General features: G+C 54.0%; 2 protein-coding genes across 4 annotated transcripts in view; one reads left to right on the forward strand and one right to left on the reverse strand.

The window, feature by feature from the left end:
- The window catches only part of LRSAM1 (leucine rich repeat and sterile alpha motif containing 1), a 44,605-nt gene extending 22,628 nt beyond the window's left edge, over nt 1–21,977 (forward strand). For all 3 annotated transcript variants that reach the window (XM_024762703.1, XM_024762705.1, XM_024762704.1), the window contains exons 14-26: nt 267–406; nt 1,517–1,561; nt 3,397–3,467; nt 8,500–8,599; nt 9,973–10,060; nt 11,063–11,137; nt 12,675–12,755; nt 14,288–14,383; nt 16,301–16,399; nt 17,141–17,272; nt 18,384–18,465; nt 19,978–20,111; nt 21,291–21,977. In XM_024762703.1, coding sequence (XP_024618471.1) covers nt 267–406; nt 1,517–1,561; nt 3,397–3,467; nt 8,500–8,599; nt 9,973–10,060; nt 11,063–11,137; nt 12,675–12,755; nt 14,288–14,383; nt 16,301–16,399; nt 17,141–17,272; nt 18,384–18,465; nt 19,978–20,111; nt 21,291–21,416 — 1,269 coding nt within the window. In that variant the 3' untranslated portion in view covers nt 21,417–21,977. The remainder of the gene's footprint in view (nt 1–266; nt 407–1,516; nt 1,562–3,396; nt 3,468–8,499; nt 8,600–9,972; nt 10,061–11,062; nt 11,138–12,674; nt 12,756–14,287; nt 14,384–16,300; nt 16,400–17,140; nt 17,273–18,383; nt 18,466–19,977; nt 20,112–21,290) is intronic.
- Nucleotides 21,978–23,526: 1,549 nt separating this feature from the next.
- The window catches only part of NIBAN2 (niban apoptosis regulator 2), a 50,260-nt gene continuing 47,784 nt past the window's right edge, over nt 23,527–26,002 (reverse strand). The window contains exon 12 of the mRNA XM_024762205.1: nt 23,527–25,719. Within this exon, the coding sequence (XP_024617973.1) occupies nt 25,018–25,719 (702 nt within the window). The 3' untranslated portion in view covers nt 23,527–25,017. The remainder of the gene's footprint in view (nt 25,720–26,002) is intronic.

The following is a 26,002-nucleotide window of genomic DNA, read 5'->3' on the forward strand; positions in this document are numbered from 1 at the left end:
GGCGGCTCCCTCCCTCCCCCCCCCTGCCAATGGGGGGGGGGGGGGGGGTTGTCCATACAGATCATCTCATCCAGCCCCTCCGGTGCCTGGACACCCTGAGGCCTAGCGACACACCTGGTCCAAGGTCATGTGGAAAGGGCTGGCGGGACAGAGACAGGAAACCTAGTCTCCGCATCCCAGGCCAGGGCCCCTGGCTGCCCTGTGGCGTCTGGGGGTGGGTAGGTGGTCCCCCCACTGACTCGGGACCTCTGCCTGTCCTGCCGCAGGAGCAGTCCCGGCTGGAGCAGGGCCTGAGCGAGCGCCAGCGCTACCTGGATGCAGAGCGGCAGCGGCTGCAGGAGCAGCTGAAGCAGACAGAGCAGAACATCTCCAACCGGATCCAGAAGCTCCTGCAGGAGAATCAGAGGTCAGGTTCCCATCCACCCGGCCCCCAGACCCAGAGACCTTCCCCCACCTGATACCCTTTGAGGAGCTCAGGATAGAGGTGCATTTCTCCCTCATGGTCTCTGATTCTGCCCAAGGTCTCGGTGCTGCAATTCACACCAGCTTAAAAAGAAGGTGATCTGGGCATGACCAGGTTTGCCTCTTGTTTTGGGGCTGCTACTGATTGGAGCTTTGCCTCCCAAGTTTCCCATCTGTAAAATAGGTAGTTTTAACAAGTCAAAATCACGTCCCGTGCCAACGTTTTGGGTTCCAAGTCACCAGTCACACTGAGGACAGCCATTTGCCTTATAGTGAGATTGGCTCTAACACAGATCCTGCCCAAGGCAAGAGCTGCAGGGAGCAGATCAGATAGAGGTCGCACGGAGCCCGAGAAGGGTTAGTTGGGGGTCTCTTGGGGAAAGACTTCAGAAACAGGCTTCCACCACCACCACCCCCCATTGCTTCCAGCCTCCCTTTCCACTATCCTCTGAGTCTCTTTCTCCTCCCTCACCCGCAGTTATGCAGAGCCGGAGGGAGCCGGCTAGCCTGCCGTGCACAGTGCGCTCACCACCAAGGGCGCCCGTGAAAGCTGCCATCTGTTGAGGGCTTGTTACATGCCAGGCACTTTTTATTTTCTCATTCACTCATTACCAACAGTCCATGAAGTTTTAAAAAATTATTATTCCCATTTCACAGATGAGGAGCTGGGGAGCATTGCTTCCAGCCTCCTTTTCCACTATCCTGAGTCTCTTTCTCCTCCCTCACCCGCAGTTATGCAGAGCCGGAGGGAGCCGGCTAGCCTGCCGTGCACAGTGCGCTCACCACCAAGGGCGCCCGTGAAAGCTGCCATCTGTTGAGGGCTTGTTACATGCCAGGCACTTTTTATTTTCTCATTCACTCATTACCAACAGTCCATGAAGTTTTAAAAAATTATTATTCCCATTTCACAGATGAGGAGCTGGGGTTTGGAGTGGTTGAGGAATTAGCCTGAGAACACAGAGGCCCTAAGTGGTCGGTGCCTAAGCCCCCCTGAGCCATTCTTTTGGAAATGGGCCCGCTGGTGACTACAGGCTTTTCTTGGTTTCCTCCACAGGCAAAAGAAAAGTTCTGAGATTCTGAAGTCGCTGGAAAATGAAAGGTAAGTGTTCTGCTCTAGTGGGTTTTTTTGGGCGCTGCCTTCCTTCCTGGGGATGCATGGCTCTGGGGAGAGAAGGTCTTGTGATTCTCAAGGATTATGCCAGAAAGTTTCCCTAAAGCTATGAGGAGATTCACCTCCTCAGGAAGTATTGAATTAGAAAGAATCGCTGCCTTCAAGTTTGTTAAAACACATAGACACTCCTGAGAAAAATTCAGAGACGTGAATAAGAATGTATATATAATGTCCTACTATATTTTTAGAATAAAAAAAAAAAAGTCCACATTTCTGGGAAGAAAAACTTGGTTACATAAATTATGTACAGAGGAATAATCTGTAGCCATTAAATATTTTATAGAAGAACATTCCTTATTAAGGGAAATACACCATATTGCTAAATGGAAAAGTGGTGTCTACACTATATCATTTCTTAAAGACACTCTGCCTATATCTGCTCAGAAAGCAAAAGGACATTGAACATTTTTGAGAGGCAGGAATTGGAGGTGGTGATCTTGTTTTTTCCCCTTTGTGTTTTCTGCATGTTTCAAATCGACTGCACTGAGGTACCCACCTTAGTGATTAGAAATGGAGGGACAGCCCCTACCCCCCATTCCCTGGGTATTAATGTGAATCCCTCCTGGTTCTCAGGGACCCTAGACTATCAGTGTGGACCTGGCTGCTGTGCTTTGCGGGAGCCTCCCCTCCCCGTGGGCCCAGCCTTCCTGGCTCCTGGCTGCTGTGCAGGCCTCCTGCAAGGGACTCCCATGGGGTTGCAGTGTAACCCCACCACCCTGTCCACTTCAGCCGGGAGCGGTGGCAGCCAGGCTGGTCTAGGCCGAGCTGAGCTGTGGCCGGAGGCATCGCTTATTCAGCACGCTGACTGAGTGCCCTCTCTGGGCTAGGCCTGGGCTATGCCTAGGGTCCAGGGATGCGCACCAGATACGGCCTTCCCCTGAGCAGCCTGTGGGCCTGGGCAGGAGGCAGGAGTGCTCAGACGATACATGCTGCTTCCAGTGAAGTCAGACCCTGCGAGAAACATTAAAGGATGCTGTCCCCCTCCCAGCCACTGTGCCAGTGTGGTGTGGGGGGCAAAAAGTGTACACACAAGCGACATGCACATACATACATGCCATTACTTTTTAAATTTTTACTTATTATATCACAGATGTATTTCCATGCCCAAAACCTCATTATTTGTACTAGCTGTAGCGAATTCCACTATATCATTATATCATAATTTACGTAATTAGCCCTCTGAACATTTAAGTGGTTTCTGGCGTTTCATAATTACAAACAATATATATTACTGTAAACATCTAGATATACCCTTACACACTTATGTGAATGTTTTTGAAGGAAATATTCGAAGAACACTTTGATAGTATTGTCAGACTGCCTTCCAAGAACATTTTACCAGTTTACACTCCTCTCAGCAGTATATGAAGTACCCACTTCTCCACCTTCACTGCCATCACCAGTGGTTATCGGTTTTTTTAATCTCAGCCAACCCGATAGGTGAAAAGATTTTACTTCTTTCATTATCAGTGGTGTTAAGAATCTTTCCATATGTTCTTTGGTCACTTTTATTTAAGCATCAGTGAATTGGCTGTTTGTATCCTTGGCCCATTTTTCTAAGGGAATGTTTATCTTTTTATGCAAGAAACTCTTAAAGTTAAGAGGGCCCCAGTGGAGGCACATGGTGCTGTGGGCATTCAGAGTATGCCTAAGTTCTCACATCTGGGAGGACTTCTTGAAGGAGGTGGTGTTCATCTGATGGGATTCCCTGTTGGAAATGTTACTGATACATTTGCTGAATAAATGGATTGATCTTTTTCTAGAATAAGAATGGAACAGTTGATGTCCATAACCCAGGAGGAGACAGAGAACCTACGGCGCCGTGAGATTGCCTGTGAGTCTCAGGGTGGGGTAGGGCAGGGCAGGGTCCTGGGAGCAGAGTATGGCCAACTGAGGGGCAGGAGGGGGCAGCCATCCCCCTTTTGGTCACATATAGAGGGCGCTGAGGACCCGTCATGGAGCATGGGCTCTGAGGTCAGCTGAACTTGGATTCAGAATCCCAGCTCAGGCACAAGCCATATGACCTAAGGGGCATTACTGGTCCCTCTCAGTTTTCATGTCTATAAAATGGGGAGAAAGGTAATTATCTGCCTCGTGGGGTCATTACGAGGGTCAATAAGATCATGCTGGCGCAAAGTGAGCTGTTCGCAAAGCGTGGCTGTTAGGACTACTCTCCTCAAGGGCTGCGGTGGCCTCTCGAGCCCCTGGGAACTCGCCTTCCTGTCGCTCCCTGAGTGGTCCTAGGGCACCACACTGTCCACACAAACAAGAGGGAGGTCTCCCCATCTGATCCTGAGAACATCAAGCCATGTGGCAGGGAAGGCAAGGAGGCAGTTCCTCGTTGTTATTTAAAATAAGGAATGATTCTTTTTGGATCACCCCATTCTTCAGAGCCTGAGTGATAGAATGGGATATTGTGTGCACCTTTAGCCGAGGTTCACTGTGTACCAGGCAGTGGCCCAGCACTTTCCATACACCATTTCATCCTACTATCTCCTGATGAGGTATCATATCATTAATATCCCTATTTTATTTCATTTTATTATTTTTTAACATCTTTATTGGAGTATAACTGCTTTACAGTGGTGTTAGTTTCTGCTTTATAACAAAGTGAATCAGTTATACATATATCCCCATATCTCCTCCCTCTTGCGTCTCCCTCCCACCCTCCCTATCCCACCCCTCTAGGTGGACACAAAGCACCGAGCTGATCTCCCTTAAAGGATTAGTGCAGGGGTGGAAAAAAATCAGGATTTAAACATACTTTGAAAAGAAAGCTCCCACATGAGCTAAAACAAAGTTACAGTCCAGGTTATAGGAATCTAGGTTACATGGCAAATTGTTATAAAGTAGCTTCCAGGGCTTCCCTGGTGGCCCAGTGGTTGAGAGTCTGCCTGCCGATGCAGGGGACATGGGTTTGTGCCCTGGTCCGGGAAGATCCCACATGCCGTGGAGCGGCTGGGCCCGTGAGCCATGGCCCCTGAGCCTGCGCGTCCAGAGCCTGTGCTCCGCAACGGGAGAGGCCACAACAGTGAGAGGCCCATGTGTATGGTGTTAGGGAGTGTTCTAATTTCATTTTTACATGTAGCTGTCTAGTTTTCCCAGCACCACTTATTGAAGAGGCTGTCTTTTCTCCACTGTATAGTCTTGCCTACTTTATCGAATATAAGGTGACCATATGTGCATTGATTTATCTCTGGGCTTTCTATCCTGTTCCATTGATCTATATTTCTGTTTTTGTTCCAGGACCATACTGTCTTGATTACTGTAGCTTTGTGGTATAGTCTGAAGTCCAGGAGCTGATTCCTCCAGCTCCATTTTTCTTTCTCAAGATTGCTTTGGCTATTCGGGGTCTCTTGTGTTTCCATACAAATTGTGAAATTTTTTGTTCTAGTTAGAATGCCAGAGATTTCTGTGCATTAATTTTGTATCCTGCAACCTCACCAGACTCATTGATTATCTCTAGTAGTTTTCCTGTAGCATCTTTGGGATTCTCTATGTATAGTGTCATGTCATCTGCAAACAGTGACAGCTTTACCTCTTTTCCAATTTGGATTCCTTTTATTTTTCTTCTCTGACTGCTGTGGCCAAAACTTCCAAAACTATGTTGAATAATAGTGGTGAGAGTGGGCAACCTTGTCTTGTTCCTGATCTTAGTGGAAATGCTTTCAGTTTTTCACCACTGAGACTTTTTTTTCTAATTCTATTGATTTGAGTCTTCTCTCTTTTTTTCTTGATGAGTCTGGCTAATGGTTTACCAATTGTGTTTATCTTCTCAAAGAACCAGCTTTTAGTTTTATTGATCTTTGCCATCGTTTCCTTCATTTCTTTTTCATTTATTTCTGATCTGATCTTTGATTTCTTTCCTCCTGCTAACTTGGGGTTTTTTGGTTCTTTCTCTAATTGCTTTAGGTGTAAGGTTAGGTTGTTTGTTTGAGGTGTTGTTTCTTGAGGTAGGATTGTATTGCTATAAACTTCCCTTTTGGAACTCTCTTGCTGCATCCCATAGGTTTTGGGTCATCGTGTTTTCATTGTCGTTTGTTTCTAGGCAATTTTTGATTTCTTCAGTGATCTCTTGGTTATTAAGTAGTGTATTGTTTAGCCTCCATGTGCTTGTATTTTTTACAGATTCTTAAATGCTGCCTTTAATATTTTTTCTTTGTAGTTAATTTTTGATAGTTTAATTAGTATGTGTCTTGGCGTGTTTCTCCTTGGACTTATCCTGTATGGGACTCTCTGTGCTTCCTGGACTTGATTGACTATTTCCTTCCCCATATTAGGGAAAATTTCAACTATAATCTCTTCGGATATTTTCTCAGTCCCTTTTTCTCTTCTTCTTCTGGGACCCCTATAATTTGAATGTTGTTGCGTTTAATGTTGTCCCAGAGTTCTCTAAGATTGTCCTCAATTCTTTTCATTCTTTTTTCTTTATTCTGCTCTGCAGTAGTTACTTCCACTATTTTATCTTCCAGGTCACTTAGCTGTTCTTCTGCCTCAGTTATTCTGCTGTTGATTCCTTCTAGAGAATTTTTAATTTCATTTATTGTGTTGTTCATCATTGTTTGTTTGCTCTTTGGTTCTTCTAGGTCCTTGTTAAACGTTTCTTGTATTTTCTCCATTCTGTTTCCAAGATTTTGGATCATCTTTACTATCATTACTCTGAATTCTTTTTCAGGTAAACTGCCTATTTCCTCTTCATTTGTTTGGTCTGGTGGGTTTTTACCTTGCTCCTTCATCTACTGTGTGCTTCTCTGTCTTCTCATTTTGCTAAACTTACTGTGTTTGGGGTCTCCTTTTCGCAGGCTGCAGGTTCATAGTTCCCGTTGTTTTTGGTGTCTTCCCCCAGTGGCTAAGGTTGGTTCAGTGGGTTGTGTATAGGCTTCCTGGTAGAGGGGACTAGTGCCTGTGTTCTGGTGGATGAGGCTGGATCTTGTATTTCTGGTGGGCAGGACTGCATCCGGTTGTGTGTTTTGGGGTATGTGTGACCTTATTATGATTTTAGGCAGCCTCTCTGCTAATGGGTGGGGTTGTGTTCCTGTCTTGCTAGTTGTTTGGCATAGAGTGTCCAGCACTGTAGTTTGCTGGTGTTGAATGAAGCTGGGTCTTAGCATTGAGATGGAGATCTCTGGGAGAGCTTTCGCCGTTTGGTATTACGTGGAGCTGGGAGGTCTCTGGTGGACCAATGTCCTGAACTCGGCTCTCCCATCTCAGAGGCACAGGCCTGACACCCAGCAGGAGCACCAAGACCCTGTCAGCCACACGGCCAGGTATGTGGGGAGTTTCTTGCCTTTTGGGAAGTCTGAGGTCTTCTGCCAGCGTTCAGTAGGTGTTCTGTAGGATTTGTTCCACGTGTAGAAGTATGTCTGATGTATGTGTGGGGAGAAAGGTGATCTCCACGTCTTACTCCTCCACCATCTTGAAGGTCTCCAATGTCCCTATTTTAAAGATCACCATCATCCACCATTTATAAAGAGAAAAATTGTGTTTGCATTTCTGGAAGGATGTTTATCAGATTAACTAATTGGAAATAGGCTCAGTGTTAGGGATCTTTTCTTTTCCACCTTTTCAAACTTCCCTATTAGCTGTTTTAGAAACTGAGCATGTATTATTTTTATAACTGAAAAATTTCAATAAAAATAACAAAAAGGCAAGAAAGGGTAGTAACCCAGAGTTGTAGAGGGCGTATGGTATCCGGCTGTCCTGTGTGCTGCTGCCAAAGGGAGTGTGAATCGGCAGGCTCTTCCTGGAGGGCAGAAAGGGTAACTTGCATACATCATCCATGACCTTAAAACTGTGTACTTCTAAGAATTATTCTAGGAAATAATCAAATAGATGTGCACAAAGATATCTGAGCAAGGATGTTTATAGCAGTATCATTTATTAATCTCAGAAAGACTCCGAATGCTCTGAAACAGAGGATTATCTTAAACTTTGGTAATCCAGGCACTGTAGTATTCTGTAGCTATTAACATCACGTCAGCATGTTGCCCCAGGGATGCATTCATAAAAGGTGAGAAAGTGGTATATTTAGTGTGATAACATTTTAATTTTCTTTTATTACAGTGAAGTATACAAAGCATAAAATTTACCATTTTAACCACTTGTAAGTGTACAGTTCTGTGGCATTAAGTACATTCACCTTGTTGTGCAACCATCACCACCATCCGTCTCCAGAACTTCATCATCCCAAAGGGAAACTCTGTACCCACTGAACAGGAACTGCCCACTGCCCCCTCCCCCGGACCCTGGAGGACCACCATTCTACTTTCTGTCTCTATGAATCTGACTGCTCTAGGTACTTCGTATAAGTGGAATCATACAGTATTTGTCCTTCTGTGACTGGCTTCTTCCACATAGCGTAACGTCTTCAGGGTTCATCCACGTTGTAGCTTATGTCAGAATTTCCTTCCTTTTTAACACTGATTAATATTCCGTTGCATGGATAGACCACATTCTGTTTACCCATTTGTCCATCAATAGGCACTTGGGTTGTTTCCACCTTTTTTTGCCTATTGTGGATAATGTTGCTACGAACATGGGTATACAAATATCTGTTCAAATCCCTGATTTTAATTCTTTCAGTGAACTTTTAAAAAAAATCCATCAATATGCATTAAAAATTAACCAGAAGAACATATATCAAAATGTAATAATACTTCTGGGTGACGAGATTACAGAAGATTATGGGTATGTTGTTCAGTGTTTTACAACTAATCAGACTTTCAAGCTGAAGTTACTTCTGTAGTTTAAAAAAAGAGAGACTTCTTTGTGAGGTGACTGTCAGGTGGATGCCCAGGTAACGCCCATGAGGCCCCCCAGGAGTGGCTGCTCAGCCCTGTCCCCACCCCACCCCCATGTTTCCACAGCGGCCATGCAGCAGATGCTGACCGAGAGCTGTAACAGCCGGCTCATCCAGATGGCCTACGAGTCTCAGAGGCAGAACCTGGTCCAGCAGGCCTGTTCCAGGTAAGGTAAGGAAGAGGCTTCCCGAGTGAGGGACTTTGGGGAGCTGGCTCAGGGCCCAGGACCGTAGGGTGAGAGCTGGCACTGGAATCTCCTGCCTCGGGCCACCCCACCCTGGGCCATGATGTCAGGAGCAAGTTACCGCTGGTCTAAGTGACTTTTCTAGTCGGACCCTAAGGAAGCACAGCTAGCCGATGACAGCTCGGGTTTGACCCAGGCAGTGTGCTCTTGACTATGGCGTACTTATAAATCTCTGGGGGTCATGGGTGGGGTGCACTGGAGGGGGGATGGTGATGGGGTTGCCTTCATGCTGACAGCCATTTTGGGTCTGGCCTTCCAAGTTCACCCCAGCACCGTGGCTTTGTTGAAGGACCTGCAGTGCCCGGCAGAGCCAGTTGAGAAAAGCTCCTTCGATGCTTAGCAGCCCCAGACAGGGACAGACTAACAGCCCTGGCTGCCCTTGTGTTTCTCCTCCCACCTGGGTGGCTCCAGCGCAGGTGCCACCCCCGCCCCCCCCCCGGGCACCTGGAGCACGCCAGCCTCCCCGTGTCCCTGCAGATGCAGGCGGTCTCCCTCCTTCCTGCTGGTGTGACCTTGTTTTTAGGAGCGTGGGCACTAGGGCCAGACAGTCGTGGATTCACATCCCACTTCTATAACTAACTGTGAAGTCTTAGGCAAGTTATTTTCCCTCCCTGAGCCTCAATTTTCTTATCAGAAAAAAGGGGATAAATCACAGTACCTACTCCTAGAGTTGTTGGAGGATTTAATGGGCATTAATGATCATACTGTCTGCCACATAAGGGTCCAATAAATAACAGCTATTATGAAACAGACAAACTTAAAACCAAGATTGTACCAAAGTATGGACATATTAGGTTTGCAGAGTTTGGATTTTTGTGCCAAAGTCACTAGACTTGCTCTAGGGCGATGAGAGCAGGTCCACGGCCAGGGTGAGAGACACTGGGGTGGAGGGTGAGACGTTAGTGCCCAGGAAGGACAGCTTTCTCTCAGCCTGAGTGGCTCACCTAGGAGGTCATGAGCTCCCTGTTGGTGGAGGTGGGTGGGCAGAGGCCAGGCAGCCACTTCAGGGTTGGGGGGGCATCGTAGGAAGGATTCCAGTGGAGGGGTGGATGACGGGGCCCGGGAGATCATCTCCCCAGCTCTGGAGACAGAGACTCCGTCACCCTCCATCCAGGACCATGGGATTCAGACAAAGCTCCATGTCCACCCCGCCCCCCCAAGCCCAGGACGTGGCCCCAGCAGGCGCTCCATGAGTATTGTTGAATGAATAAATGGTTTATCTCCATCTCCTCCAAGGTGCCTGGCACATAGCAGGTGCTCAGGAAATGTTCATGAATTTGCTGTGTTTCTGGCAGCATGGCTGAAATGGATGAGCGGTTCCAGCAGATCCTGTCCTGGCAACAGATGGATCAGAACAAAGCCATTAGCCAGATCCTGCAGGAGGTGAGCCCTGGGGGCAGGGGCTCAGGAGGGGGGCAGGAGGGACGTGGGGAGCCCGGAGCAGAGCGGCAGAACTCCACGTGGAGGCGCTGTCCTGGACTCCTGGACAGTGTGCAAGAACCAAGATGCTTAGAGAGCTGAGAAACGTACTGACCATGAGGATGAGGGGGCAGGGAGAGGCGTCTCTGGGTGGTCGTTTCCGCTCACTGAAGTCTAGAGAAGCGCCGTCCCCAGGCAGCCGCTCCCTGTGCTGCGTGGGGCTCCATCATGAGGACATAATGGGCAGAAGGCGGTGGTACCCACCCCGTGGAGTGAGCCCCCAGACTCCTCCCTTCCAATCCCACCGCACCTCCATCTGCTCTCCCTCCAGCTTAGCGGGCGCATAGCAGGTGCTACTGAGTGGACGGGACCAGGAAGGACCCCTGTGATTTCCTCCCTCCTGTGTCCAAATTGTTCAGTCCCAGCTTTCCCCACAGGCCCTATTGGAGTCTCATTTCCCGACCCTCGCATCACCTCCCTCCTTTCTTCCTCTGTGATGTTGTCCTGCCACTCCCTGACTCATCGTTTCCTCTCTCCTTTCTCCCCAACTCCTATCTCTCTCTTCTTCCAAAACGCTTTGACTTAGTATTTGTGAGATTGTCTGAAGAAAGTGCTCTGTTTCTTAGAGGGCATGTCAGGCCTCGTGGTTAAGGTGAGGCTGCAAGCTGGACAGACTTGCATGCTAGTGCCAGCCGGTTCACTTCTCCGAACCTCACTTTCCTCATCTGTGAAATGGGGCAGTGAAGGTATTCTCGTCATCGCCTCTTCCATGTGCAGCGCGGGAAGAGCCCTGAGCACGGTGTCCAGCACGTAGTAAGCGCTTAATAAGTATTATTTTAAAAAATTAAACAAGTAACCTGAAAAGTTGTCATCTCTCTAAGAAACAGAAAAGGCATACGTTAAGGTGTCTGACGCAGATTTTGTTTTCCCTGCGGGCCCCCTGAGTGGCCGTGCTCTCTGTTGCAGAGCGCCATGCAGAAGGCGGCCTTCCAGGCTCTCCAGGTGAAGAAGGACCTGATGCATCGGCAGATCCGGAAGCAGGTGAGCGCAGGCTGCGGCCTTCCCCCCAGACCCGCCCTGTGGGCTTTCAGAGGCATGAAGAAGGGGCTCCAGGCCAGCCCGGCAAGAGGTCTCCCCGGCACCTCCCTCCCCTCACTGAGCCTCATGGCACCGACTCAGGGTGTCAGGAGGTGCCGGGGCAGCACTGTGCATGCTAGCAGGTGAGGCCTGTGCCTGCTGCTTCTCGTGATGCCCAGGGCTGAGGGACAGGAGGCCCTGACTGCTTGGCAGCCACAGGCAGGACTCCTCAGCCGGCTCAGACCCCAGTGTCCCCGTTGGCTCAGATTGAGGAGCTGGGACAGGCTGACCCCCACCTGAGCGAGCAGGCAGGGCCTGGTGTCAGCTGAGAAGTGACCTGGGCCTGGAGGGGAGGGGCTGTGCTCTTGTCCAGGCTCTGCTGCTGACCTGCGGGCAGCCTTGGGCAAACGCCACGCTGGGCCTCTTGGCCACCCGCTTCCAGCAGGGCTGTGTGTGGCTCGCTGGGCTCCCTGAGCGCGTGGCCTGGGTGGCAGCAGACAGAGCGAGCTTTCAGGCTACGGGACGCATGTCACCTCGTATTCAGCACACTTTGAATTTCACATTTTGCATGGTTGTTTTTTTCTTTTTCTTTTTTGCCAAAACCAACTTACCTTTTTATTTCCCCCTTTAATTTCAGTCCCACATTGCCAGACATGAATCTCATTCCTCTGACCAGGGGTTGGTGGGGTCATAGGAACATAGGGACAAAAGTCATAGGCACAGGGTAGAGAAGTCACTGGCCATGGGGTCTGACCCCGAGGGCTAAAAGCCCCCAGTCACACCCTGAAGGTATGTGGTGACTCCCAGACATTCTCATCATGGGTAGTTTTGACCCACCAGGCCAGCTCTTCCCCTTCAAACAAGCAGGGATATCCCAAGGAAAGGGCACACTCACCCGCTGTGTGTCCTTGGGCAAGTTACTTAACCTCTCTGAGCCTCTGTTTCCTTGTCTGTAAAATGGAGGCAATAATACCTCCTAACAGGTATTGATGAAATGATGCAAATAAATTGCAGAGCACAGTCCTAGCGTGTGGAATCTCAGTAAATATCAGCTACTACTATTATTGTTATTATTCAGTCCCTTCCATTGCCCTCTGCACTCCTCTGTGACCGCTGTTTAGAGGAAGCAAGAGAATTGGACTGGGAAGAGGCTCATTGAGAATTCCGTGTCTGTTCTTCACTCTGGTCCTCACCTTGAAGGAAAGCCCCTTCATTCCACATACCTTGATCAGCACCCATTCTGGGCTGGCCCTGTGCCCGGCTTTTGATCAGCAGTACTGTCCGGGACAAGAGGGTCCACGCCGCAGAGCATTCAGGGCCATGAAATAACGAATTCTTTTCAAACCCCCGCTGATGAGGTTCCCAAGGTACACAGGTCCCCTTCATTGCAGAGCGCCCCCAGAAAGGATTCTTAGATCCACTTGGCCATCCAAGAGCAGCGGCACAGAATTAAACCGTGGTTAATGTGAATTAAAAAACCCCTGTCTCGTCTTCTGTTTAGATTAAGTTAATAGAAACTGAGTTATTGCAGCTGACACAGCTGGAGTTAAAGAGGAAATCCCTGGACACAGAGGCACTACAGGTATGTAGGGCTCCCTAGCCTGCCCTGTCCCCCACCCCACCCCCAACTAATGCCCCCACTGCCTCTCAACTGCTCTCCAGCAGACAAGGCAGTGATGCTGGAGGATGCCCTGGCCCCAGAAGGCTCGTGGGAGCCCAGTCTGGGGGCCGAGCCCAGCGCAGGCAAAGGTTAGGGCTGGGATCAGCCCCTTGCTAGGCAGGAGGGTCAGAGGAAGGAGGGTTTCATTGCCAAGGCTCACCCAGGCTGCATCTCCATCTCCGTGTTTTCTTTGTTTTGGAGCTGGGTTGCTACTGAGCTCCGTGTCTCTCTAAGTCATGCTTCTGGGGCGCTGGTTCTCACGGGTGACGTCCTCTGGGGAAGGAGCTGTCTTGGTGTTCCAAGGATGTCTGAGGAGAGGGCCCAGCTGTGGCTCTGTGAACTCCAGCCTGGGTGTCCTGCTCACACAGATGTGGAGGCTGCAGAGACTAGCAGACAGCGTTCTGGGCTGCAAATCTGGGACCCGGGTTGTCCTCGCACAGTCTTGCTGTGTGACCTGGCTGGGGAGGCGGGGAGGGGCAGCCCTTTCCCTTCTCTGTACCTTAGTCTCCCCAGCTGTACGCAGAAGGGTTGGATCAATGATGTGTGAGGACATGTGCCCTGTACCAGGCTTTTGAGCAGGGCCCTCTGTCTGTCACCGTCCTTGTGTCTGTCCTCAGTGGAGCAGTCTTCATTTGTCTCATGGGCTTCTCAATGCAGGAGAAGAACGCTGAGGTCTGGAGTCCCACGGGTCTGTCACCGTATGACTTTAGGCAGGTTACTTCCCCTCCCTGGGCCTCCATGTCTCCCCTGCATAAAAGGGAAATAGTCTTCCAGGCCCAGCCTGTGTCTCGGGGCCATCAGAGAGGAGTGGACTAGCAAATGGAAAGGCCTCAGCCTTGCGGGGTTGGTGGAGCTCTGAAAGAAGATGCAACCACCACCGTGCTTGGTGGGTGCCCATGCATCCTGCCCATTAGAGCTGTGGGGCTCCTGTTTTCGGGGTCTCCATGGGGTTTCCAAGAGGAGGAGAAGAGTGGAACGCAGACACAAATGGGGCTTTCTCGGGTTTGCACATCACTCCGTCTGCGTAGAGCCTTCCTGGTTGGCGTGGGTCCCTCGCACACCCTCCCTCCCGCTGTTTGCTTCTGCCCACGTGCTCCGCAGTCGGTGAGACTGGAGTCAGGTACCTGCTGCTCGTCATTCCCTTTGTTTGATGTTTCTTACCACTGCACTGTCTTCGGTCACTAGATCCCGTGCCTGGCCTTACCCCCTGGGGAAGGGACGTACAGGCTGGTGAGAAGGTGGGGAGGGGATGCTTGGGCAGAGAGGCCCCTCTGCTCTGTTCCCCAACTCTCAGCCTGAGATCAGGGACAGAGCCTTGAATGGAGTCGGACCCACTGTGGCCCCCGGCTGCCAGCTGAGAACTGAGTGAGGGGGATCCTGCCGCCGCGCTGCTGGGACTTCTTGGGCCGGGGTACTACAAGTTTCCCAGCGCTGGGCATGGTCTTGTGTTGCAGGAGATGATCTCGGAGCAGCGCTGGGTCCTGAGCTCCCTGCTCCAGCAGCTGCTCAAAGAGAAGACACAGCGAGAGGAGGAGCTCCGGGAGATCCTGGTGCGTCTGGCTTCCGCGTCCAGAGTCGCTCATGGGTTTGCTTCCCCTAAGTGCTCTTGCCGTTCTTAGGAACACTTTCATTAGTCTAGTAATAGTTCATCAAAGAAAAAATGGAAAGTACAAAGGAAAAGAATCTCACTTCTGAGAGTTGTCTGTTGCTAATATTTTGAGGTATGTTTTCCAAACATCGGGATGCATGTTTATCGTGGTGCGTGTACGTGCCTGTAACACGGAACTGCGCCCCCGTTTCCAACCAGCTCGTTCGCACCTGCTCTTTCCTGTCTTTCGTGTCCTCTACGTTCCTTCCGTGGCTGCATTGAGATGGGCCCTTGTTTGGCCTATTGTCGAGCATACTTCCCGTTTTTTACTTTTAATAAGCAAGGCTGTCTCGGCAGCTAAGTATTTGAGAGCAGCCACGGGTATTTATTTGCTCAGGACAGATGCCCAGGAGAGTGCTTGGTGTGTCCAGGGCAGACCATTTAGCAAGCCTTCGACAGGAGTTGCCCAACTGCCCCCTGGGCCCAGATGGGTTTGACTCTCTGGCACATCATCAGGGTGGCAGGGCCCCATTTAGGGGGGCAGGTCAGGGTCACTTCCTCCAGAGCCCAAGTGCACCTGAGTGGTCAGGACCCAGTCTTTCCTGTGGCCTTGTTACCGCCCCAGACGTCCTCTGAGCTCCACCGTGGGCCAGGCCCTGTGCCGGGGATGGAAAGGAGCGAGACCAGTTTCTTCCCGAGCCCTGCACGAGCCCAGATGGTGTGTTTGTGCCAGTCAGAAGCTGCCTGTTCCGCACGGTGCCTCACTGCCATCACCTTCAAATTGCATTAATGTGTGACCCGCTCCCTGAGTGCTGTGTAAGGGGCAGCCATGCCGTGGCCGTGTGCTCCCGCCCTCAAGGGGCCTTGGGGACTCACTGTGCACCTCATCAGGACATGACCATCAGGGTCATGGGCTCCCAAAGAGAAGGGTGCCCACAGCCCAGAGAGGGCCAGGCCGGAAAAGGGGAGCCAGCTCGGCAAGGTACAGGAGGGACCACTAGGGGGAGCTGGGGAGATGCCTGCAGTGCAATCCTGCCGCCCACATCACATCGACCCCCAGCGCGCGGCTGCAGTCCTGGGTGGGTGGCTTGGTGGTTGAGAGCACAGGCTCCGAGCAATACAGACCTGGGTCTGAATCCTGGCCACGACACGGGCAGCTCTTTGACCTTGGGCTGGCTGGTATTCGCTCTGAACTAATCACTCAGTGTCTTCACCTGTGAAGTAGAAACGACTTCACAGAATCGTGAGAATTAAGTACAAGGGCATCTCCCAGTGCACAGAGCGGTCTGGCACGAAGTGCCCTGACGTTGCTGCTGCTGCTGTTAGTATCGTGTGTTCACTGCTGTGTCCTCAGCACCCAGAACAACGCTCAGGAATGTGTGAGTGATGGAGGAATCGGCTTGAATAGCATGTTTAGAATTCTCCGGCTTTGTCAGGTGAAGCCCACTCCAGAAGCCAAAGGTGTCCTTAGCATCTTATTTCTCTCCCTGCCTGGCACCCAGAGGACACACTAAGCCTTCTTGGGGGTTAGGAGACGGCTGCCTAGTACTTTGCTCTTCCCATAAGCAGATGAGAAGGTGTCCCCCTCCAAGTCATGATGGCTGGGGAAGGGGGGCGGGCACCAGGTGTCAGCATCCCAGGTTCCGGTCCCCCCACCAGGTATGCTGTGTCTGAGATGGTTCTCGGCAGTGAAGTGGGGGTAGTGATGCTTCCTGCCTTTCCGGGCTCAGCAGTTTAAAGGGTGAGGCAACAGTGGGTAGGCACGTTCTTTGTAAAATACCAAGTCATCCACGTGCTCAGAGGAGCAGAGTTCACAGGTGTCACTCATTGTTGCTATTCACTGACTTGTAACTAACAGTGTCTGCTTCCTTCTTGGCAGACGGAGTTAGAAGCCAAAAGCGAAACTAAGCAGGAGAATTACTGGCTGATTCAGTATCAGCGGCTCTTGAACCAGAAACCCTTGTCCTTGAAGCTGCAGGTGAGGACTGCTGGCGCCCACCCTGCAGGAGCCTCTGGCCTCAGCGGTGCCCGGCTTCCTGACCTGTCCAGTTTATTCCATTCATATTTCTGGTGACTAAGTGTACCAGGTCCCCCCGGCAGGGACAGAAACAAGAGGGAGGAGCATTGGTTCTGGTGACTTTTCAGTCACTTCTGGGCAGAGCAGAGACCCACAGCTGTGCGCTCACCAGCGCAGGGGCTGCGGATGGGACAGACGTGGTCCCCAGTCTCCCCCCTCCCCTCTCTCCCCCTCCCCTCTCTCCCCCATGGTCAGGGAGCTAAGATCCCACAAGCCACGTGGCACGACCAAAAACAAACAGGAGCCCTTCTATAAGGCTATTCTGGCAACTTCCTTCCCCCCCCACAGTAGTGACAGGCTGTTGTCCAGGCCCGTGTGCGTAGATCTCCTCGTTGTTCCCAGACGACTGCACAGTGTTTAGGATCTGCGTGAGCCCTCACTTGTTTAAACAGTCCCCTCTTGATGGGTGCTTAAGCTGCTTATGTTGTCAAGTTTACAGAATGGCAGTGAACTGACTTCCTCGTACGTCTATCTCTATGCCCTTACATATCCATTTTTGTAGGAAAAGTTCCAAGAATACGTTTTACATATTATGTTGTATGTATTTGAACTCTTTGTTTGCTGTTGTGAGTAAGTAATGGCTTCTTGGTTTTCTTCCCCATCCGTGGTGCGCTTGGCTTCTCCCTTGGGTCTGTCCTGCAGGAAGAAGGCCTGGAGCGCCAGCTGGTGGCCCTCCTGAGGGAGCTGTCGGCCGAGCACTACCTTCCCATCTTCGCCCACCACCGCATCTCACTGGACATGCTGAGCCGGATGGGCCCTGGGGACCTGGCCAAGGTGGGCAGCAGCTGCCCCTCGGGGGGAGGCGAGGGCAGCGGGCAGGGCCCTGGCCCGACCCAAGCCAGGAGGCCACTTGCCCTTCACGCAGTTCTTGGTGAGGCCCACGTCATCAGCTGTCAGAGGGCCACCTTGCTCCCAGAAGGCCAGAACATGTGCCCCATCTGCCCCCAGTCATGTGGCTACAAAGCCAGGGCTATGGGTGCTGCTGACCCCAGATTGTTGCCCCCCGTGCCCCCTCCCCGTTCAGATTGGATCTTCACCACGTAGGGCTGGACAGCCAGGACCTTGGAGCTCACCTGGACCGGCCCCCTCCCCACCCCATGGATTTACAGTTATCACAGCAGCAGTGCTGCCCGAGCCTGGTACATGCCGCACTAATTCATTTACCCTTCAAAAGAGACAAATACCGAAGCCGGCAAATACTTGACAGTGCCAGGCGCTGTTCTAAGTGTGTTTTACATACAAATTCATTGAATCTTCCCAACAACCTGGGCAGGCACGTGCTGACATTGTCATCATCTTTCGGATGAGGAGGCTGAGACACTGGCAAGGTAGCAGTTGGCCCGAGGTCGCACAGCAGAGCCAGGACTCCAGCCCAGGTGGCTGGCCTGGTGCCGGGGTCCATGCTGTTGACCACTCTGCTGTACTGCCCGGCCCTCGGCAGACGCAGACACCGGGGCTCAGAAGGGCGACACGACTGTGTCACCCACGCTCAGGAGCAGTCTCTCTGGAGGCTGAGGGACCGTGTGATTCTGGCACGGCCACGTCTCAGCAGCTCAGTCTCAGTGTGAACCACCTGACCATGCAAACTGACAGAGGGTCCTGACTTCCTGGTCGTCACGGGGGTGATGGGAAGTCATGCGGCTGAAGCTGTCAGCACAGCCCCTGTGCGGGCATCGCACTTGCTAAACTGTAGCTGTTACTGGTGTTGGCTTCCCTCTGGGCCTCAGTGTCTCCCTCTGCTGTATGGATTGTCGGGCCCTTGTAGGCCTCCACCTTTCTAGCTGAGGGTGCTAGAAGCCAGGGAGGAGGTAGTGGCTCTGACCGTGCTGCATAGTAGGTCCCTTGCCCAGCCCAGGCCATGACCTGCCCTCCTTGGTCCAAGCAGGTGGGCGTCTCGGAAGCCGGCCTGCGGCACCAGATCCTGCGCAGAGCCCAGGAGCTGCTGGACGCGACCAGGGCCCGGCCAGGTACTGATGCTGAGCCCTCTCCTGGGCAGAGCCCTTACGTGTGGGCTGCGGTTGGGGGTGTCACCTGTTTACAGTTCAGGATGAGTCCTGAGGGCCACTTCTAACCCTGGCCAGTCCTTAAGCTTCCCTCCTAAAGGAACAATTTATAAACGGGAAAAGCAGCCTCCAAAAATGGACAAAAAGAACTTTTCCTACGGCAGTTTCAGGACCCTTCTGGCTTCCCTAAGCCCACCCTACTAGACGTCAGGAACCACACACTCAGGATCCCTGGAGTAGAGGGAGAGATCAGCCAGACCCAGTGCCCACCCCGTGCCCAGCCTGCGCCCCAGGACAGGCCTGTGGTTTGGACGTAGAAGGGTGTTTGTGATGGTTGTGAAGGAGGTGCCCTGTCCTCATCCGGAGGCCCGGGAGAGGGCAGGTGCTGTGGCTGACCCAGGGGAAGGTCTCCTGTGTGCCGAGCAGGATGGGTATCAGGCATTTGACGACCACCATGTCAGGTCACCTTTGCTGCAGCCCCGTGAGGTGGGCACCATTGTTACCCGCGTCTGAGGGATGAGGAAACTGAGGCAGAGACAGGTTAACCCTAACCCTTAGGGCTTCTTCCTGATTGTGGCCACCCTGCAGCGAGGGGCTGGGCTGGAAGGCTTCTGAGCTCCAGGGGGCAGGAGAGCCTCAGGAGTTTTCCCAACAGTTCTTTCTGATCCCAGGACTCAATATGTGTTATTATTAAATATAGAAGTGCCCCCTTACGGTGATGGTTTGGGGGGAACACCGTGATACCCCTAGAGGGTCTAGAGTGGTTGTGATAGGCTTTTTTTAAAAAAACTTCAGTTTTTTTACAATTATAAAAAATACTACTTGTAATTTAACCCGTAGAATAAATGAAAAACATGAACTGAGGGGATGGGGATCAGGGATGGAGAGAGACTTGGGGGTGTCGCTGGTGCACGTGGTGTGATAATGAGAGAGACCGATTCTGATGTCCTCGTTCGCGGCGGTTGGGACCCAGGCAGGGGACATGCTGGGGCCTCTGCCAGGGGACAGGGGGAGCAGCATTGAGAGCTGCTCACTCCTCTCCCTGCCCCTCTGGGCCACCTGCGCCTGGGCCCCTGGGTGGAGAATCTGCGAGCGAGGTCCGTTCCTAGCCAGGGCTGCTGCGGGGCAGCTCTACCACTAGATGGCCCTGTGGCCTCGGGCAAGTGGCTTCCCCCTCTGAGCCTCTGATTTCTCATCTCTGACAGTGATGAGCCCTACCTGCAGGGTGGCTGTGAAGGATTCAGAGTGTGTTAGGGGTAAGAGGCCCCCATTAACCGGCGCCCCAGCTGTCCCGTTTCACAGGTGGGGGAATGAGGCTCAGCAAAGAGAAATAAGAGGGTGTGTAGGAAGGCAGGGTCCTGGTCGGATCCCATCCCGCTCCAGCTGCCTGCCACTTGGGGTAGGCGGGGCCAGGGGAGGCCCCAGGGATCGGGGTCAGGTGGGCGTGACCCTGCCTCAGCGTCTCTGTCCCCACAGAGCTGCCGAAACCACCCCAGGGCGAGGTCCTCCCTACGGCCCCTGAGGAGCTTCCCGAGGCAGTAAGACCATCGGCCCCCTGCGCGGAGCTGGAGGCCCAGACCTCAGAATGTGTTGTGTGCCTGGAACGGGAGGTAAGTGTGGGGCAACAGGCCCAGTGCCTGCCGTCCGGAGCCTCCCGGGCAAAAAACAGGAAATTAAAATGGCCCATGATCCCATTACCCAAACATGAGTAATGCTAACATCATTTTCTGGGCCTTTTTTTCAAGAGTTTTTTCTCCCACTTAGGAAGTTTCCCTTCGTATATGTATTAAGTCATTAAATATCAACAACACAATTTTCTCTGAAGAGGCTTTTTAAAACCTGTTTTAAAAACTGTAACAAAATTGACGCCTATTATAAAAATTCAGCAGTGTAGCACGTAAAATACTCCCCCTCCCCCTAGAGCGTGATCCTGCTCAGGAAAGGTTGCCTATTATAAAAATTCAGCAATGTAGCACGTAAAATACTCCCCCTCCCCGCAGAGCGTGATCCTGCTCAGGAAAGGTTGCCACGTTAGCAGTTTGATTACCCTGTGGTTTTTTTGTTTGTTTGTTTTGCGGCACGCGGGCCTCTCACTGTTGTGGCCTCTCCCGTTGCGGAGCACAGGCTCCGGACGCGCAGGCTTAGCGGCCATGGCTCACGGGCCCAGCCACTCCGCGGCATGTGGGATCTTCCCAGACCGGGGCATGAACCCGCGTCCCCTGCATCGGCAGGCGGACTCTCAACCACTGCGCCACCAGGGAAGCCCTACCCTGTGGTTTTTGCTGGGCTCAGGGAATGCGGTGATACAGGGGGCCTTGGTGGTTATAAATTTAACCAAACCCCTGCTCTGGGCCCTGGAGGTGGCTTCCTAGCTCTTGTTATTACAAACAGTGCTCTACTGAACAGCCTTGAACAGAATTTGGAGCACATCCTTGGTTATTTACTTAGGATAACTTACTAAAAAGAGGAAATGCTAAAGCAAAGAATAGACACACTTCCATGGCTTTTAATCCATAATGCTGGGGTGGTTTTGAGACCGAGGGGCCGGGCAAAGTGCATAGAAAAACCACAAATTGGGAACAACGCACATCCGACAGCCAGGCTGGTGAGATAGGGTGGGGCTGTCAAACGTGCACGGCTGTTACAGAGAGGGGCAGACAGTGACCAAGATGGGCGGTGGAGCGTGACGACCGTGCTGTCAGATCTCTGGGGGCCGGGGGCCTCACTTGCCCCATTCCCGGGGAATCAGGCCGGGCTGGTTCCCAGACGCTCCCGCACTCTCTCCTCAGGCCCAGATGATCTTCCTCAACTGCGGCCACGTCTGCTGCTGCCAGCAGTGCTGCCAGCCGCTGCGTACTTGCCCGCTGTGCCGCCAGGACATCGCCCAGCGCCTCCGCATCTACCACAGCCGCTGAGCGCCGGCCGCCGGCCCGGGCCTGACACCTCCAGCCCCGCCTCTGCCACCTGCGGGCCCAGGGCTCCAGCTCCCGCTCTGTTCTCCATGGACTAGTACGGGCTCCTCTGTCCTGGCCCAGGCGGAGACAGGAGTGTTCCTGACCAAGGACAGAGCCAGCGTGAATACTGTGGAGGAGCAGAGGACCCCTCGCCGCACGAGGACAGGGTCTGGGGTGTCGGGTGCCAGCGTGCCTCCATCTGAGCACAGGCCTGAGTGTCTCAGCTGCCTCTGGCAGTCACGGCCCCCCACCCAGGAGCCTCAGCAGGGGAGCCCGGGCAGTGCTGTCCCACGGGGCAGGGTGGTGGGAGTGCAGGAGGGCCCTGGCCGAGGGGAGAGGTGGGGAGGCCACCGTGTCCTCGGACTGACTGGCCAGAATGTGTTCAGGGCGGGCCTGGTGCCGCAGCGACGTCGGCCCCTCCTCTCTCCAGATCCGCACCTCCTCACCCCACGCAGCTCCGGAGCAGGTACTGAGCTTTGCAGACCCAAAGCAGTAACGTCAATAAACCCATCTCCAGCCTGCTCCTCCAGAGTCATCACTGGGTCCTGATGGAGCCCGGGGAGGGGGAGGGGGTCGCAGCTGCGTCAGAAGGGAAGGGGGTAGGTGCGGTGTTCCCAAAGGTGAAGTTATCCAAACCTCCCTTGTTGCAGGTGGAGAGACCAGGGCTCTAAGAGAAGGGCTCAGAAAGTCTGCGGAGCTCGTGGTGCCGTGTGGGCTGTGCTCTGTGCTCTGTTATCGTTACCCCAGACCAGGGGGCTGGATGTCCCGGGCCCTGCGACAGGAACGTGGTGCTGCTGGCTCTGGAGCCTAGAAGCATCTTGACCCCTGAACCCATGCAGCCACGCAGGTTGTTCAGTGCACAATTGCAGGAGGAGCCATGCTCCTGGTACTCGCTGTAGAGCTGCACCTTTATCGTGCACCTTCTGGCAGATAGTTTTGAGCCAGGGGCAGCTTTTCCTTTGGGCTAGAGGCAGGCCTGCTCGGGGCGCCTGGGCTCTGCCTCCAGCTAACTCTGACTCTGGCCAACCTTCCACATCCTAGTTCCCCATCTGGTCAGCAAGGGACACGATGGAGCCCTGACGTAGGCCGGCGGCCACCAGGGAGCCCCGACTGCTCATCGCAGGCACAGCATAAGAGCCGGCGGGATGCAGGGGACAGGCCCTCACTCTCCCTGCCTTGTTGTGACAGTCCTGCGGGCTGAAACAGGACGGATGAAGGGCCCATGTGGTGTGAGTCCTGCTTTCCAGGTACCCAGGGGACCTCTGATGGTTTCCCTCCCCACACACCCTGCTGGGCTCTGCTTGGCTAAGAGGGGAGACTGAGGCCTGAGGTGGGCAGGGCCACCTCGCAGAGCACAGTGTTTGGCGGGTCTCCTTGAACCCTCAATAGGCCCCCCCCTTTTATAGACGGGGAGCCTGAGGCTGAGTTCAGTGCCTTGCCAAGGTCAACAGCGAGACTGCAGCTGAGCCCCTGCTTCCTCACCTCAGCCCTTAACAAGCCTTCAGCCACTGGCCACCATCCCTCAAGGTGCTGGGGGCCCCATAGCCTCAGCCCAGGTTCCCCACCTTCCTGGACCTCAGTTTACACATCGGTGAAATGTGACAATGGTGCCCGCCGCCTGGAGCTGCCGTGAGGCTCCTAGTCTTGCAAGTAACGTGCACGGCCCACAGTAAGTACTAGCTGTGTGAGCAGGAGTCTTAAACACTGGCATCACTGTTTGGATCTAGTGTGAGCCTCGGGCCCACCCGCCATGGGCACCCCAGGGCCATGTGGCCGTAAAGTAGCTGCCCTCCTGCCCTCACCATTGCCCAAGAAAGACTGCCAGAGGTGCACCCTGCATGGATCTGGCTGAGGAAACCGTCTGAGCTGCCAGCAGGCTGGTCACCTACCTGCTGTGTCCCTTCTCTCCAAGCCTCAGTTTTCTCCTCTGTAAAATGGGATGATAGAAGAACTCTGGCCATGCACCTGTAAGCACTCGGTCAAGCGGCTATCCCAGAAAGTCAAGGTACACAGATGCTCCTAGTCAGTCTCCAGCAAAGGTCTCCCCCTGCTGGCACCACACATGGGCCACTGGCTTTAAATAAAGCATTTATTAGTAGAAGCTTAAACATTTTGCATAATATTTTCAATACAAGATTTGAGGATGATTGGAAAACCACAAAAGAAGGCACCAGAGGAGAGCATCTTCAGACGGAACGTGTTGGTAAAAGAGGTTAGTGAGGCGTTGAGTTTAGGGCTTGGGGGGCGGGGGCGGGGTCCCTGAGCACCAGCCAGTGCTTCACGTCCTGTGGGTCCCAGGGCCCGGTCCAGGAAGGAGATCGAGGGGATGGAGGATGCAGGGCTGGGATGGCGTTGAGAACCCTGAAGGACTCGGTTTCTGCCCTGCCCACCCTCCCCTCAAAGCAGCAGGGGAGGGGGTCTGGGAAGGCCAGGAGGCCCCAGTCCCTGGGGATGGTCTCGGCTTGACCCTCACCCCAGGAAGGGGGATGGCTGGGCCCCCACGTGACTCATGAGGACATTTGAAGAGTCCTGGGGTTTTCAGGATGGGGTGACTGGAAACTCAGAGCAGCAGGGGCCAAGCCCCAGCCTGACCCAAGAGCTCAGTGGTGCCCTGGGGTGCCTCGGCCCATCCCCCTGCCCCTCACGAGCCCCGCAGCTCCCTGGGAGGACAATGCGTACCTTGGAAGTGGCCTGCAGAGTCCACACCCACCCGGCCCTGCCACTGAGCAACATGCCACCGCCCCCCACCCCCCGAGCCCAGCACAGGGACAGAGGAACTCCGCAGACTGGACCCCAGCAAGTGGAGGGGAGGCAAGGGCCCAGCTTCCAGCAGCCCTCCATCTGCCACCCCGCCCACCCTCCCAGCAGTACCTCTGCAGAGGTCACGCCCTCCTTCCCTCAGATACGCCCTCTCCCTCCTCTCCCCAGACCGGCCCGTTCCAGGCCTTTCTTTTTCTCTCCTCAGGCCCAAGGCCCCATCCCCCTCGGCGAGGCAGCTCTCCCCGAGCCTGAAGGCCCCTCCTTGCACCTCCCCTCACCCGGGGCAGGACAGCAAGGCCAGTATCCACTCCAAAACTGGCCTCTGGGGCCCAGCCGGAGGAGGGAGGAGCGGGGCCGAGACGGGCCTCAGCGCTCCGTCTTCCTGGTTCCAGCGAGCCCCTTGGTGAGAGCTGAGGATCCATGGGCTCTGTGTCACAGCAGATGCTACTCTTACCGCCCTCTTCCCAAGGATGGCAAGACCCACGAGGGAAACAGGCCACGGAGGCAGGGCAGGGACGCAGGACTCAGGGACCCAGGGCCATCGCGTGCTCCCAGCCCCCTCCGCTGTGCTCTGCCCCCGGCAGGAGGAGGAAAGCCGAGATCATCCCACATAAGAGAAAACAGACCGACCAAGTGTGACCAAACCCAATAAAGTGACTCAGGTGGGCCCGTCCTCGCCCCAGAGGTGCCGCACCAGCCCGGCCCCATCCCCACCTGGAAGGCATAGATCCAGCGCTCCCCGCCCAGAGCCGCAGGGGCTGGCCCGTGTGCCATGTCCGACAGAAGCTCGGGGGCGACTGGCCTAGAACTCAGTCTGCACCCCTGCACCGTCCTCGGTGGTGGTATGGATTGGGGGGCGGCCGCCAGGGCCGGACACCTGCTCCCCGGTCTCCTGGTCACTGGGCTTGGGAGGCTCGAGGTCCGAGGCCTTTCCAGGCGGGAGCTGCCGGAGGGGTGAGGCAGGTGGTGAGGCGGCCTCAGGGGCTGCCCCGGGCTGGGGGCTCTCCTGGGCGGGGGCCCCATTGAGCAGGGGGCCGGCCAGCGGGGGGCTCTCAGCCTGCAGCTCCCGGGCCAGCAGACCACGGAGCTCGGTGATGCTGTCTGCGGACGCAGGTGTCAGGGGCTCAGGGACAGCCTCGAAGGGCAGCCCCACCTCCTCGTCCTGGACCACGGACACCACCTGCTTGGCACGCCGGCGCTTTTCCGAGAGGGTGGCTGCTTCCGGGATCCCAGGGCTGCCGGGGTCCCCAGCGCTGTCACGGCTGCCACTGCACTCCTCGCCCCAGGCGATGGGCAAGCCCTCGGCCAGCAGGTGCAGGTTGGGGTCGCTGTTGTGCATGACCACACTGTCCCGGTACAGGTTGTGCTTCCTCTGCACGGCGGCCTCCTTCACCGCTGCGGGACCAGAGGGCGGCGTCGGGGCATTTACCGCGGGCTGCCGGCCGCCAGCACAGCCTCCACGGCCCAGCTGGGACCTGCATCGGCCCCCAGAGGCCCCCTCGGCCTAAGCGGGTGCTGTGACTGGGACGAGGCTTACTTCGGGCCTCAATGCCGGGAAGCAGGGGCTGTGACCCTACACCCTGTCACTCACCTGATGCTCCCCAAAATGTCAAGGACCCACAAACAAACTAAGGCACAGGGATGCGATGCTACCCTCCTGGGGCCACACCACTAGTGGTGGGCCCACCCCAGCCCACGGCATAAGTCCTCTTTTCTTTGTAGCTTAGCTAACCCCCCCAGGAAGACCTCTGGGTGGCCACCTCCACCACCCTCCAGGCAGTAAGGCT

This window comes from Neophocaena asiaeorientalis, unplaced genomic scaffold (genome assembly GCF_003031525.2).
Source record: "Neophocaena asiaeorientalis asiaeorientalis breed wild unplaced genomic scaffold, Neophocaena_asiaeorientalis_V1.1 scaffold78, whole genome shotgun sequence".
In the NCBI taxonomy this organism is placed as follows: domain Eukaryota; kingdom Metazoa; phylum Chordata; class Mammalia; order Artiodactyla; family Phocoenidae; genus Neophocaena; species Neophocaena asiaeorientalis.